Source organism: Antrostomus carolinensis, unplaced genomic scaffold (assembly GCF_000700745.2).
Source record: "Antrostomus carolinensis isolate BGI_N321 unplaced genomic scaffold, ASM70074v2 scaffold36320, whole genome shotgun sequence".
Classification (NCBI taxonomy): domain Eukaryota; kingdom Metazoa; phylum Chordata; class Aves; order Caprimulgiformes; family Caprimulgidae; genus Antrostomus; species Antrostomus carolinensis.
The window spans coordinates 19,222-35,661 of NW_010289794.1; the positions used below are offsets into that span (position 1 = coordinate 19,222).

At 43.4% G+C, this 16,440-nt stretch overlaps 1 protein-coding gene across 1 annotated transcript in view; it reads right to left on the reverse strand.

The window, feature by feature from the left end:
• Nucleotides 1-1,793: 1,793 nt before the first annotated feature.
• WDR86 (WD repeat domain 86) overlaps nt 1,794-16,440 on the reverse strand; it is a 22,457-nt gene continuing 7,810 nt past the window's right edge. Inside the window, exons 4-6 of the mRNA XM_010171456.1 lie at nt 8,939-9,074; nt 4,019-4,122; nt 1,794-2,012 (exon numbers count right to left, since the gene is read on the reverse strand). Coding sequence (XP_010169758.1) covers nt 1,794-2,012; nt 4,019-4,122; nt 8,939-9,074 — 459 coding nt within the window. The remainder of the gene's footprint in view (nt 2,013-4,018; nt 4,123-8,938; nt 9,075-16,440) is intronic.

Genomic DNA, 16,440 nt, shown 5'->3' on the forward strand with positions numbered 1-16,440 from the left:
TCAGCAGGAGGCATAGGCAGGACACAAGCAGCAATGACTGACCGACCCGATGATGTGGCGTTATGCTGTGAGTAGGGGTCTTGGGTGCCACCACAGTGAGTACCGAGCCAGTAACTGCAGCTCCTTGTCATACAGAATTTGCCTTGAGCCCAAGCTTTGGTTTGGGCTGGTTGCTCCTGCCCCAGCTTGGGAAATGGAGCTCTGGCAGGCTCCTGCCTGGTGGGAGGCAGGACAGCTCCTCAGCACCTCCCACTCCAGTCCCAGCCGAGAGGGAAAGGCAAGAAATGTTTCTTAAAGTATATGTTTATTTTAATTTTTTTGTTCATATTCCATCCATTCTTAACTGTGGTGCATCTGCCACCAGCCAAATCCCCTCTCCATGAGAAGAAAATAAAAACAAGACAGTTGTCTGGAGGTGCCACATGTTTATTAGTCCATTCTAAAAACAAAAAAAAGGATTACAGCATTTTTATCTTGCTGTAGTACAGAATAAATAAAGCCATAAAAATAAAAACATGTGCTTAGATATTTTTATACTGCTTCTACAAAGAGTTATATCTGCAAATAGAAAAATATAAGAACCCTTGTTTATTCATGGCTCAGTGGTTATCAGAGAGGGATGAACCTGGAAAAGAAACCAGGAGGACTTCTCTTGAGTGTGACTGCCAATGCCAGGAGCAGCCTCGCAAACCAAACCGTGTGAGGAGGAACGATAACAAATCGAGAGCACCCAATTAATCTTCCCCTTTCACTCTCCTCTCCCCTGAAAAAAACCACAATCTGACATTCCCAGTGGATGTCAGGAAAACCTTTCCTGCAGGAGGACAGTCAAGCAGTGGGCCAGGCTGTGCAGAGAGGTGGTGCAGTCACCACTATAGACTTGGTGTCCAGGGAGCAGGTCCCAACTCCTGCTGTGCCCGGATGAGGCCCTTCAGAGGATCCCATCAGGAGCATCCCACCTGGGGAACCGTGCCCGCGGGTAAGCAGGCGGCTGGCAGCACCCACGAGACACGTGTGAGGCCGTTGGTGTTTCCTTTGCTGGAGTGTGAGATCCTAAAAGGTAAAAAAAGAACCCCCTAGGTTGTTGGGAGGAGGACAACTGCTGTGCCTTGGCAAACAGCTGACCCAGGTACAAAAGGTCCGAGGTTTAGATTGTTCTGTAGCTTATGTTTTGTTAAAAAAAAAGAAAAAAAAGATAATTATTTCTGTCCTACTACTCCCAACTTGGCAGAGAGGTGTCCAGTCTGCTGTAAACTCCTGCTGCTGAGCCACACCATCCTGCAGCAGTTGGTTTGATCAGCAAAAAAACTGACCTGAAGGTCAGCTGTGAAAATTGAATTTGTAGTCGTACTGTGCAGGGCACCTTTCATTTCTACATTCGGCCAAACCGAGGGCATGTGAGCGAGCAACAGGAACAGGGGAAAACATTTCTCATTAGATACCAGCCAGGCAGAAATGTGCAACGCCTCTGTGCCAGAGGGAACAGAAAACAAGCAGTCCTAAATTACACACACTCACCCCAACAGGCACAGCACCTTAACCACAGCTGCAGCCCCTCCTGAGCCCAGTCCCGCTCAGCTGGGAGTCCTCCTCAGCAACAATATCTGATCAGAGTCACAGAGACAATGTCTGACTTGAGTCCATCTGACAGTCACAGAGAATCCTGGCTCCTCCAAAAAAGGTTCAAGCAAAGCTGTTTCTCTCTCTTTCCAAGTTCTGGTTTACATGGACACAGTGGTGCAGAAAACAACAGGTCCAGCTCTGGTCACTGACAGAAGGTCTGTTCTGGACAGTCACATCAGTTCAACGGCCTCGTGTTCCCCATTTTCTTGCTGTACCATACAGCCGACTTTATTGTTGAAGAGACGAGACAGGCTTCCCTTCTGCGAGCTCCTGCCCTGGGCAGACCTCTCCTTCTTCAAACGCCGCTTATTTCTCTTGCATATTCCCCGGATGTCCCAAATCCTTAGTGTGCCATCGTGGGAAGCTGTGTAGAGCAACTCATTGTGGATCTGGAACAACAGGGTCACATTTAATCCTAAAGCGTACAGCTCAGATTTGGCACAATCAAACTGTCAAAAACCCGAGCAGACACAGCTTGATCCTAACGCTGACGGCCTGAAAGCTCATTGCAAGAGCCGGTATAAATTATCACAAAAGCTGCTGAAGTGGGATGAGACGTTACCGAGTCAGGACTCATTTCTCAGCCACTTCACAGAGCCATAAAATATAAACAGCGAGAGTTATTTATAACCTAAACACACCAGAAAAGCAATGGGGAACTAAACTCCATCTCAGAGTAGGCTGTAGCTGGGAATTTCTGTGCTGGTTTCAAAGATGAAGCTTAAGGAGGCACAAAAATCAGTGGGCAGTGGGGGGTTCAGGAATGTTCTCCTCACTTCCCTTCTTCCTTTGCAGGAATTTCTGGGTACAATTCCTTCTTCAAATATTGTTATTCTTCCAAACTTGCAGTAATTTAACCTTGATTCCCCCGTGTTGTTTCATTTCCTTAGTGAAACTTTTGCTGCTGTTGGTAACGTTCCCAATTCTCCTCACCCCACCCTAGAAGGAAGCCGTGGGTCTTGATCATCTTCCCCTTCCTCTGTCAGTCTGTCCACCACAGGCCCTCGCAGTCTCCAGAGAGGGGCTGTGATGGTGAGCATCCCACCGGCAGCCTGGCTTCCATCGGCATAAAGCACCCACACCCACAGCCCCAACATCCCCCATCCATCCTTCATTAATTTACTGCTGATCATATTAAGGTCACCACTTCTCAGCCCTCTTCCCAGGATTTTTTGCCCTGTACACTTGGAAATGAAATTACAAAACAAGGAAATATACAAAGCCAAGCTTTGGTCTTGTCAAATAATTAAGAGCTACAGAGAGTGATTATGTCAATTAACACCCCAATACACCCCAGGTGACCATCTGCTATACAACCAATTGATCAATACCCAAGAGTTTGCAGTTTAAGACCAACTGGCCACTTGCTAATTCCAAAAAATATACAAAAGACAAACCACATTTACAACTCTCTACCCTTGAGATCAACTCCAAAAGGAATTTTATCTCCTCTCTTTTCTCTTCTGACTGTCAGCCTGCCAGAAACACTTACAGTGTCTCACGTTCTTAATCATACCCTCATCCTGCGTGCAGCTTTTACCGAGATCCTGATGCAGGGAGATGTGGATTCTTAAATGTACAAAGCATCCAAGGATTCAAACTTTTCCCGAGGATTCCTTGCCTGATACTGGTCTTTGCATCGCCAGCAAGGATTTCTGATCCTCAGAGACTTTTTAACTTTTAAATGCCACTATCACTTGAGCCTAGACAACATGCAAGCAATTTTTCAGGGACTTGATTAACTTTTAGAAATTTTTTAAGCCAGTGGTGGAGGCTCTTCCATTTGTCCAACAGAATGTGGGTCAGACATCACCACAGAGCCTCTCTGTCATCTTTATAGCTTCAGAAAAATAGATCCTGACAGCAATATTTTATGTAGTTTATACACAGGGTAGCACATGGAAGTCACCCCAGCTCTTCACTAAGGTCAGGAGGGATGGTAAGCAGTTGCTGGACTGTTGAGGGATGCCATGCCCTAGGGGTAGGGGTACAATGATAGATATTATCCTGCTTGGATAAGGCGGAAACTTGTTTTCCCCCTAGAGCACAGCAAACACTTCTCCTCAGTGTCTTGTAATGGAAGGGGTCTCACAAGGCTAGAGTCCATTCCCTGCCCCAACACAGGATCAGTGACATCCGTCTCCTTTCTTCTGGTTCCTTGTCTAACCTGACCTGAAAAACCTCCCGTCAGACACAGGACTGTCTCTGGGGACTCGTTCTGTGGTTTCGCTTATCCTTATTATTATCAAGTTTTCCTAAAATTACCTAAGGAATATTCAAGTCTGCTACATTTTGTCTTATCCTAGAACAACAGCCAAGCCAAGACACACACAACAGCCAGCCACACCAATTCCCTCAAAACAAATGAGGGAGTGACCAGTAGTAACTTCCTGACCTGGATGCAGTTGATGATGAACTTGTGTCCTCGGAAGATCTTCTGCAGGACACCACTCTTGGAATTGAAAGCTCTTGCACAGGCATCACCACTTCCTGTGAACACTGCAAGGCAAGCACACAACACAGCCCATGGTCAGATGTGAGCAGCCACGTAAGGTCAGTTCACGTGAGTTCAAAAACGTGCCTAAAACCAGCTGACAAAGGAGCATGACATCGCATTGTTGGGCTTGATTCTCTGCTCAATTATAGCAAGTTCCAGTTATTTTCATTTCCCTGACCCCAGCATGCTTGTCTTCATTCGCATTTCTCAAAACACTGAACTGCCTTAAGCCTGAAGTTCCTACATCCATCAGCATTTCACTCCACACACACTTCAAACACCTATTTCTGCTCTTCCCTTCCACATATATTTCCCTGCCTAAACATGCCTCAATAATTCAAAGCAAGCTATTTATCTCCAGTCTGGTTTTAAGGATTTCCACCAAGCCTTCCATTTGTTTTACCAGTTATTTTCAGGTTTCCATTCAGTACTATAATATCTTCACTACTTCTACTGCAGCATCAAGCAGCAGAAGCATCTGTACAGTGAAGCTGCAAACCACAGGAATGGCATTACTCTCTCTTATACTAATTATATTAATTTGGCCTTAGCTTCATTAAATCATACTGGTTTTCCCCCCATTTTCAGGCATAAGCTCACTATCAATAGATACAGCCATTTCTGTTGAAATACAACAGTTAAATCTTCTGTCCTCCGAGGTGAGCAGCGTGTGTAGGCAGCTTTACAAAGAAGCTTTATAAATTCTTTCAGTGGGGTAGATTTCTTCAGCTAAATGCTCTAGTTTAGGATCTTTGCGAGCAGCAGAGCATTTAAGTGATATATTTAAGAAGTATTTGAGGGTTTTGGCTGTAACTCTTGTATTCTGTGCTACAAGGGCAGGATGGTGGTTGTTAGGTTGTTGTTTGGTTTGGTTTTGGTTTTCTTTTTTAAGTAAATTAAGCATGACCAGGGATTTTGGCTGTTCATCAGGTTTCCTTAGGGTATTCTAACATGTTCAACGCTTCAGGATCTTCACATCAGATCCTCAGAACTGCTGCATCCAGAAACTGTAAAGCAGTGTGGAATATGTAGATTTTCTACTTAGCAATATGCCCAGAAAGGAGCACATCTGTGTGTTTTAAGGGTTATAAACTGTCTTCATAAACACTCACTTTCCTTCACTTACCCCCAAACTCCTCCAGTGTATCAAGAGATAAATATTTCAGAACTGCAAAAAGCAATATATCCACTGCTCCCTGTATTTCAGGTCTTTCCAAAAGCCTTTACCATGGAAATATTTTTACAAAACTGAGGTGCCTGAAGACAACAGATACCTTATCTTTTGGGAGAAGTCAGGCACCGGGTTCCTAAAGAGAGGTGAAGAAATTATCAAGGTGTAAAGAGACAAGAGAACAGGCTACCTACTGCCATCAGCTTTTCAACTTCACATTAAACAGGAGGAAGCTGGGTATTTCCTGGGTACACCTTCAAGAAACATCTGGATGTGGAAAATCAATGTCATTTTATATGGGCCGCTATAAATTCAATTGCCAACACAATCCTGAAAAAGCACTGCGTCCCATTCTGCAAGTGGGTAACAATGATGGAAAGAGATTTTCTTTCTAGAGAATGGAAATAACTTAACACTGTTACACACATGCAGAGAGTAGGAGCCAATTAAGGGCTGTTTTCACTGTGCAGCTGTCAGATTACTTTAGCTGTCACTATTGGGATTTTGCTTTTGACAGGCATCCTTTATATCTTTTGAACTGCCACTCTAGATTTAGGAAGTCTCTTTGCACCTCTGAGTTTCAAAGGGGAGCTGTTGATCTAACCCAGATTTAGTATTTAAATATATGCTTATATATACACCACCCATGAAACCAACAAACAACAACAAAAAAGAAAATCAACAATTCATTTTTATTTTTCACTTAAATTTCACAGACCCTTGGGAGGGAGAACAGGTTTTAAACATTCCCTTGGAGTTTTTGCAACATGAAAAAATATAAACAGCATTAAATTTTAAATGACTGTGCATATACTGTAGGAGAGAAATAACCAACGTAATATCATTAAATAAATTAGATTGAGAACCAGCTTTAATATTCCCCATGCTATTAATTACACAAGCAGACTGAGGAAAGCCACTAGAAACACATTCTGATGATTTAAAGCTTAGTTCTCAGATCTGTCTGGACTCCTTGTGCACTATAAAGGCATTTTGGAAACACACATATTTTTCCTCTCATTCATCTACTATATTTTCATATTTAGACCATAAATTTTGGGGGGCAATGAGCCTTTGGGTACTGACCAGATAGCAAGCAACAGAATTAAGATCTTCTAACAGAAAGTTACCACTTCTCAGCTGAGATTCTTTCCATGTTCTTGCATTGGTGCAAATGTGACATAAACTATAATAAATACTATATATATTGAAGTATTTTCTCTACATTTTTGAAAGACAGAGAATGGACACACAATGCTGATCTGTTCCAGGGGAACAGCCAGAATTTTAAGCTACAGTAGTTCCAACACTTGGTATCTGGTGAACATGCCTTTGATCACTTATGTAAAAGTTTTGTTTCAATTAGAATTGCAATGTATTACGATAAAGTAAGCAATCATAGGATATAAGTTCATTTTTAAGGGGAAATTTCCTCTTTCAAGAACTAAAATGTGTCTAAATTAAATTCAAACAGATCTCTAATATTTTTCCATGACATTTTTTCTACCCTTCAAGTGGAACAACTCAATTCTCCCTGTTTGACACTTCTAGTATTTTTGTATTTGATTTAAAATGAGATCTTAAATAACTCTGTGAACATTTCTATCACACTATCAGGATGTTCTTCACAGGTCTGACTAAATGCAGCAATATTGCCTGCATTTTAAGAAAAAAAGAGTGTTACGGAAAAATAATGTATGTGTATGGCAGGAACAGGGTGGTGGGATGAGGGGAAAGAGAGAAAGCTACAGAGTTGATGGGGGTGGCACCAGATAATAGAACTTTTGTTTGAGTCTAAACTTTCTTTATGATGGTTTTAGAGAATCTGGTCAAGTCTATACTGGCTGCATGAAAAGTAGGATCAACACTGAAAAAATGCAGCTCTGGAGGTCTCAGTAATGAAGGAGACGGTCTCTCCATCTCTCACCCAGACATGAAGATTCCTCACTTGATCAGGCCAACACCAGCTTAGCACAAGTTATTGCACCTTTGTGTAGTCTTGATAAATTCCATGGGGGTTTTTTTGTTTTGTTTTGTATTTTTAATAATTAAAAAGGAGAAAGCACACACATACACAAAATAACCAGTATTTTGTTTGCCAGTGTTCATCCTGGATTAAAATTTCTGGTTCATTTTCCCTGCCCTACCTGCCTGTAAGTACAGAGTAAGCTCAGACCCTTCCCCCTCCATTTCAGCCTTCCAGCCAACGGCAAAAGCTGAGATGGGCAGAAATTACAACCTGCAGCTATGGGAGGGTGGGCTAGTTTTGCAATATAGCTGAAGAGAGCTGAAAGTAACCATAAACCACAATTAACTATTTTAATGGAGAAAACTAGTGCTGTGGGTCTAATGCTGAAAGGAAAACCAAATACAGGCTTCCTGATTAAGATCAAAATCTACCTATGGGCTTGGTTACATGTTAAGTTTCTAAACATAATTAAGAAATCAATTCAGTTCCTGGGTTATAAATGTGGTCAGTCAGTTGTGTCAAGCATGGTGCTAGAGAACTGCCATTAAACTGTAATCTGCCTGGGCAGGTACGACTCTCTTCTAATGTGTACCACCTTGCATTTGTCAGCCACTCATCACCATCCTACTGATGATCTGACAAAAAATATATCAAGGCCCAAATAGCAACCATTCATTTGGTGTTCGACGTCGGTTTCAGTGCTGAAGTACAGAAATTAAAATCAGAGAATTTCTAGATTAGAGAGAATTTCTAGATTAGTTTAAGACAGGCATTGCCATCCTGGTTACCCTGAAGGAGAAGTACTCATCTGGGAAGCAAATGAAGGCACATCAGGTCCGTCAGTGGCAGAATAAGACCAGGAGAGAATAAGACATATAGAGAGGGTCAGGCTGATAAAAAGAGAGGCAGAGCCTTGCAACCCAAACCCAGAAATGCACAGGTGACGTGCAGAAGGAAAGCCAACCAAGAGAGGGACTTAAAGAGAGAGATTTACTGGTCAGAACATACTTTTATGTTAACAACAGAGAGTTACGCAAAGATACCGCTATTAACAGGGGTGCTGACAGGAGGGGAACCGAGTCCCAAGCATTAGTAAGGCCAGCAACACCTGGCTACTGCAGAAAGGTGGTTTGGGGAACAAATACATGAAAGAGGATGGATAAAGGGAAAGAACTTGTGGAAAAGGCATCTAGGAGATGGTCAGTGCCTGAACAAGAAGCCTAGCAGTGAGCATCAGAGGTGTGACTGTGGTTAGGACAGTCTATTACACAGTACCTACAGGGTAACAGAGGCAAGCACAGGGCTGCAAGTACAGCTGCAGCACTTGCTGTCCCTGAGCACGCAGCAGGAGCAGACTGACAGACATCAGACTAGTGAGGTGAAGCCACAGCTATACAAACAACCCACAGACAGCTCAGGATTTCAGCCACTTCCCTCAGTAACAGAAATAAAGCAACTGCCTCTTCATCTGCCAGAAGAGGGAGGTGGAAAATGGAGGGAAGATCTAAGCTTCCCACATGGAGTAGTACAGCAAAGTTTGATACTGAACATAAACATCCTGGAGCTGAAAAAAGGGACAAGCCTTCAAAATTACAGCATTCTCTATTAACAACCTTTGATCAAAGACAAACATCGAAAAGGAGACAGGGGATTGCTGAACATAGGAAAGGCAACTTACAGATCCCAGCGTGGTATTTCAAAGTGCTAACGCTGTGTTTGTGAGCCTTGTACGTTTGGATTCGCTCCCCAGTGTCTACTAACCAGCACTTCACTGTCCTGTCCGCGCTTCCTGAATACAAGTGCCGATTCACTAGCTGAAGGGAAGAGAAAGAAACATCAGCAATAGTCTCTCAGGCACGTTGGTGAGAGAACTGCACTGAAGTGACTCATACAAAGTCACCGTTTCCGACTCAAAAACCTGTTATAAAAAGCAACGACTACACCTTGGAACAGAGGGATGGTGAGCAAAACCAACCTTGCATTCTTCACAATCGCATCTCCCATTGACTTCTGGGCCTTAAAAACAGCTCCCACATTTCAGAAGATGGAAAAGCTTATCCCATCTGCTGGTGCAAGCAGGTAGGATTTCAGTGAGCTTAACAATGCTAACCCTACTTCCATATTTAGTTCCATTAATACAGCCTCCAAAAAAACCCCTGCAGTGTAGTTTCTGCAAAGCAGATTTGACAAGAACTTTTATCAGATCGCAAGTTTTAATGACAACAAAAATTTCAGAACAATTTTGAAACAAAAGAACCCCAAAAAACTAAATTAAAAATTAAATTTAAAAGTAAATTGAAAATAAAATCCTATGCAACATAAACAAGGGTTTAACATGGTTACTCTGCACAAGGTCAGTATTTGGAAACACTAACTCCTCCTTGAAATTGTTTTGTATCTGTTTCCACAAGTCTTTTTAGACTGGTTATCAAATTATTAAATAATTAACTATCCTTACACAGGTCTCTAAATGTCTTCCATCAGATTGTCTTCTGCTGGGTGTTTAAAGGAACTCTGCCCATAAATCCCAAAGAAGAAGGGTGCTTCATCCCACTAGACACCCTGCACATCGTGTGAACTCACCAGTGGTGGAGGCTGGTTTTTATTGCATGTAGACACGACAGAGAATGCCAAGAGGAAAGATTGCAGTTGGGAAACCAAGACAGAGAGAAAATAATTGACCTGTGCAAAACTATAAAACCAAACAGCAACAAACTATCCAAAGCCTGGCAGCTCAGCAGGGAAACCCTCCACAGCACAGAGAAAAATGGTGCATTCTATGTCCATCTAACCAGCTAAAGGGTTTAACAGCCGTCATTATGTACAGCTCTGATTGCTCCTCCAAGCAGAGAACAGAGGCCTGTAGCAGCTCTGCTATGAGGACAGGCTGAGAGAGTTGGGGCTGTTCAGCCTGGAGAAGAGAAGGATCCAGGGAGACCTTCTAGTGGCCTCCCAGTACCTGAAGAACCTACAAAAAAGCTGTGGATGGACTTTTGACAAGGGCAGGGAGTGATAGAACAAGGGGAAATAGCTTTAAACTGGAAGAGGGGAGATGGAGATGAGATCTGAGGAGGAAATTCCTTCCTGTGAGGGTGGTGAGACACTGGCACAGGTTGCCCAGAGAAGCTGTGGCTGCTCCTCCCTGGAAGTGTTCAAGGCCAGGCTGGATGAGGCTTTGAGCAACCTGGTCTAGTGGAAGGTGTCCCTGCTGATGGCAGGGGGGTTGGAACTGGATGATCTTTAAGGTCCCTTCCAACCCAAACCATTCTATGACTCTATAACTGTCCCAACACCTGCCATCTGCAGTGACATGAAGGCAGCCAGTCATCACACGCTCTCATGGCAACACACGGGCTGTAGTTCAAGGTAAGTTTCATGGACTTGCAGCAAACTCTGCATAAAAAGGATGGAGAGACAGGAGGGAGAACCCTGACCCCCTGCAAAGAAATAGAATTTGCATAAGGACTAATGACATTTTGTTTGCCCTCCAGACACACAGATGAGAAGGTTCAAAGGACCAGGAGAGCACTAACCTCTCATGCTTCCCAGGTATCTCCAGGAAACCAACTGCAGAACAAATGACAAATCAACTTCACATGGGCCTTGCTCTTAGGTCACTTTTAAGGGTCTGGTTCTTCCACCACCTTATATTATTATAAATCTTTGGTCCCCGCTCTTTCCACAGAGGTTGGAACGTTTTTTCTCTCCCATCTCCACTCCCATTCCAAAAAGGAATCACCTTGTTCCCAAAAGGCATCATAAGTGAGCTTTGTGCAAAAACATTTGTGCTGTGTTACAACAACATGAAACAAAAGGTATTTTAAGATACAAAGCACTACAGTGATGGGACTGTGCTAACCCAGGAAAGAAATGCAGGCAGACCAAGATGACGACTGGATGCAGCTCTCACCAACCCAGTTGGTGCAGTGCATGCCATGCTTCTACCAGCACAACTTGGCCCACGGGACAGTTTTCACAGCTAAACATCAGGAGCCTGTAAAACACATACCACTGTTAAAAGCCAGCAGTGCTTTGAAATGTCACATCCTATTACCTTCAAGCTGTTTTAGCAATGGCATTAATACCACATCTCAATGAGGAAAGAGAAGGGGTGGCCAGCAGCACTAACAAAAACTGAGAGCTATGCAGTTAGCCTAAGGAAGGTAACTTAACTTTTAATTTCCAGGCTCAACCTGAATGGAGATGAAGAGCATTGTCATGTTGCACCTGCTAAATGGAAGAGGATGCTTTGAGTTAAGATCCTGCTGCATTGTTCTTGGCCAAGTCATTGCATTTATTTTTCAGACATCTTGCTAGCAGCACCACCCCACCCACTGAACAAAGGAGAACGCTGCGTTACAACCTCCTGCCACTCTGCATTAACGGCACATTGGATTACGCTGCGTCACTTCTACATTAAGTGGCTGTATAAATGCTGAAGTGAAACAGAAAAGCTGCAACTTGACTAGGTTTGCTAATTTGCTAGATATAAAAATGTGTTAAATGACGTGGGCTTACTCAGGTAGTTTATAGCACCGGGACTGTAACAGTCATAAAAGCTTCTGATGCTCAGTCAGAGCCAGCACACCAGCCATCTCCTTTAGATTCAAATCCTTTGTGCGACCCCAGCTGCCCTTCCTCTCCCTCCCCGGTTTAAGCAGTGAGCACAGCAGCAAAGGATTCTCAGCCATGCATGGGAACAGAAATACTAACAGGTTAAACAATCTACCTGATGCCACAGACTAAGCCTGCAGCACAGCCAACAGCAAAACCCAGTACAGGCTCTGGCTGTCACACAGCCTCTCATTTCCGTGATATTTTTAAAACACAGAGCACAAAATAGTTCTGAGTGGGGAAAGCCAGGAAGAGCTATGAGCTCAGGTTGAAGTTGCAAATCAGATCTGCCTTTAGTGATACGATGCAGGCATCATCTCATCCAAATTGATGTGGATATCCACAGCTAAGATAGTCCCCTTACAGTCACTGCAGTCTAGGGCACAATTCGTCTCATCCTGAAGCAGATGCTTGAAACAGATCATGCCTTGAAACTCACTATTTCTCCCCCCTGACAAGGACAACCTTCTCAGCTGTAGCCTTCTACATCAATTTAGGTGAGATGATGACTCCTTCACTTGACTAAAGATAGGTCTAGTTTACAACTCCATCCTAAGCTCCAATGCTTCAACTATTTAATCAAAATAACAATCATCATCACACACTGTTCCCCTAGCCAAAGCACCTTACAAGCAAGCTCCACGCTCTATGTAATATGAAATATAATATAATGTAATGTAACATGTAATATAAAATAAATACCTTCCTTACTTTATAGAGAGGGAATTATAATATAATGCAACTGAAACAGGCACTGGAACTGAAACAGGAGCACTGAAACAGGCTGCCCAGGGAGGTTGTGGAGTCTCCTTCTCTGGAGACATTCAAGACCCGCCTGGACGCCTTTCTATGTGATCTCATTTAGGTTCCTGCTCTGGCAGGGGGATCAGATTAGATGATCTTTCAAGGTCCCTTCCAATCCCTAACATTCTGTGTGTGATTCTGTGATTCTGTGAAGCCCATCCAAAAAAGGTCTTGTTGAAATTTATAGCATCTTAACTTTTAACTGCCTAAATCCCAGAGCGCAGCCCCGATTTGGGAGGCTGACCCAGGTTGCAACCATCCCTTTCTACAACACACAGGAATCATTACATGCTTCAGGGCACTTGAAACAAGCAAGAGTGCACAGTATCCCTGAAACTGGTCAGGAGAGTCTATGAAAACCAGATGGGATTCTGTCTGAGAAGAGCAAGGCCGTGGCACCGATCCCATCTGACCCATGTCAACTCAGTATTGTTACTCCAGAGCCTTCTTTCAGAGTTTACACCCAAAGGCTGTGGCTACACCCCAGTGACACAGACACGGCAGCCTTGGCTCTAACTCATCCAGGTTGGACACACCGTGCCCATGACCTCATGTTGGCTGGGCACCACAAGCCACCTTTGCTGTGGAAGCAGTGGAGGTCCACAGGTCAGCCAGCAGCACAGGTCCTTGGCTCCTGTAAACAGTTTTCTTCAGTCATGACTGTGTTGCAAACTATCTAAAAAGCCCAAGAAAGAGGGACTGTAACACAGTTTCGCTGCCCCACTTCCAGCCAGGTCCCCAAAGCCCTGGTTTCTAACAGGTCACCTTCTGCTGGCTCTCCCTGTAGGACCCTCACTAACCTCCTTACTCCAGCATGGCTTCTCCTGTCCAGCAGTTATGGGATTCTCCAAATGGGTTCAAATCTCCTCAGCCTGCAGAGGCCATTTAAACCAGATCAGTTCCGTTAGACGACTGGGCAAAACAGATTCTTGGGTTAAACACAGTTGCTGTTGCTTGGGTTAAACGGCCCCACTGACACATCAGGCTCAGCAGATCTGTCACATCTCAGGGAGTTGGACAAAATATACCAATTTCTTCACCAAAATGTGAGATCATGCTTCATGGGGGACTGGACTAGATGATCTTTCGAGGTCCCTTCCAATCCCTGACATTCTGTGATTCAGCTTCAGTGGGAGCTAAACCTCCCCACTGCCAAGACTGACACCCATTTTTGTCTATGGGCATCCATGCAGAGTTGTTCTCAGTAAATTTGTGGGCTAGGTCCCCAGGTCCATAACTACTGGGCTTTGCTAGCCCAAAGTCTCCAAACCTTTACCCAGTTCCCTAGGTCCCAATCTTATTCTTATTAAAGAATTTTAATTTTCTTATTATTTAGAAGGAAAAACGTAAAGTTTCACTCAACAGATTTTTCCAGATATACCCAAGTCTGTCAACTCTTGCTTTTAAAAATGATCAGTAGAAACAGTTACATATTCTAATCTGCAGCCGCCTGGAGAAGTGGTGATATTTTCAAAGCTGTATTTTCCTTGGCTGGCTTTTGAGGACTTTGTTCACTTTGGCCAACTGCCCCACAAAGCTCCTGACAAGGAAAAGCCTGGCAAGGCAAGGACACCTGTAGCAGATCAAACACCACAGAACAGATTTGCAGCTCAGATACTAACGAGCTGAGTGGACATTTCATACCCAAGTAGCTTCAACAGAATTACAAACCTGATGACAGTTGGATGCTCAGATCTAAAGCCTCACTCAGACAGAGAGCAAAAAAATCACTGCATCGATATCTGTAATTCTGGACTGTTCATTTTTCTTATTACTCTGAGGGATTTTGCTTTGAACCAGATGAAACGCTGAGAATGAAGCAAATTTATCTTAATCCTCAGGCCAAAGTACTGGAGATGCACCATTCCATGAAAAAGTTCAGTCAGACTTGCTTGTGAGCAGCAAAGTAAGAGCAGTAGCAAAGCACAGGTTGTAAAGGCTGCAGTAGCTACAGGTTTCACTATTAAAAAATGTCACTTTTATGCAACCCTGGCCTTGGTTGTAACCCCCAGACACACCACAATTTAAATTAAAAAAATCCCAAATGATCACATCTAGGGTTGGGCTCTCAAGACAATCACAACCCTATTGTTCTACAAGCTGAGCTGAACTGAATATATGCAGCAGCTTAATACAATTTCTACCTGTATGAATGCCAAAAATATCTAAAAAAAGAGCTGTTTAGCCAGTATTTCAACATTATAGGAAAGGACTTTGCTCTCCCAATTAACCTTTGCTATAAGAAACAATTTAACCCTCATCCAAGGAGAAGCAATCGGCTCTCCAAGAGGAGCTGGACACATCCTCTTTCTGAAGGTCACTGCACTCAGACTGGCTCCCAGGAACTTCATGACGAGTTCACATCAGCAACCACATGTCCCATTACCAGTTTGTTCTTCACATGGGGGGGTCAGTATTCCTACAATCTGACAGCTGGGTCTTCTGTTCACAGCCACTTCTAAGTTAAAAATCATCAACTTGGACCAATCTCAAGTTACAACTATGCAAGCCTTCGGCTGAGTTAAGACTTTCAGGATCTCATTCAAACCACATTCATTTTAACAAGCTAACAAAGTCCCTGTGGGCAAGAAATTGGTTTTTTTCCCTGAGAATCCATCTAGAATGAGCTCTCTGGACTGGCTGTTAGAGCACAGTTTTTCAACTTCTTTACTGCAGTGCAAAGTAACGGTCCTAGAAACTTGTTTCTTTTCTACAGGTGTTGTACACATTCCTGTTCCTCTAATTCACACCTTTATCCTCTGATGAATTATGCAACAAATACAAATTACAAAAAAAATATGTGCACTTAATTTAATGGGTGTCATGAGAAAAAAAATCCTGTCCCCATGATCATAACAGTGAAGAGTATAAACGGAGTTCAGGCGATGGCTTTGTTCAAAGCATTCTTTTCTTCTAGTCAGCTTTAAAAGGCAACTAAAGGGAATGGTCCAAACAAAGGATCTTTTGCAGAAAAACCAGAAGCATGTCCTTGCCCACTCACGTTCATTTAAAACTCCTTTTGCATGAAAGGAGTTTTCTTGCAAAGAATGTTTGCTATAGGATCCAAGCTAAATTCCAAGCTGGATCATTTCTCTCTGCCAGCTTTTGGCAGCATAATTTTGATAAATACTCAGAGGCAGAACAATCAGCAAAGGACAAAGCAATCCTTGCAAACAGTTTGCAAAGCTACTTTGGAGACATTTAGAAAAACATACACAAGTCAATATTAAGTCAGGGTTATTCAGCCTATTGCAGGCAGTCACATTAATAATAATGTTTGATTATTAATTGCAAATATTGGTCTTTAGCCAGGCTTGAAATTTCTAAGTGGATGAACTAGCATGAGCTGCGTGATTACACTCAGCCCACCCTTGCTTTTTCCCATTGCTTCCTATAAAATCTCATCATTGGCTCTTCTATGAAGAAGGAGCACTCAAAGCAGCTGCTGTCCCTCGCCTGCCAAGCTGTCAATGCACTGCAGGAGAAACAGAGTGAAGAGTTCTGGCTGCTCCACTCCTAGTTACCTTGCCTGACTATGAGAGTGAAGAAGTCAAGGCTGCCAAAGCACCTCGCACTCACGTGATTCCCACTGCGGGTAGAAAGTCTCCTGGCAAAACCTCTGTCAGTCTAATTTAGTGGAAGGAAGAGAAGAGTGGCATTAGAATAAGCTGCTACCTGCAGCAGAACTATTTCAAGAGTAGACCATGTGCAGTCAGTTCAGCTGCCAAATCACCTCCAGCAGACTGGCCCTGGGACAGCAGG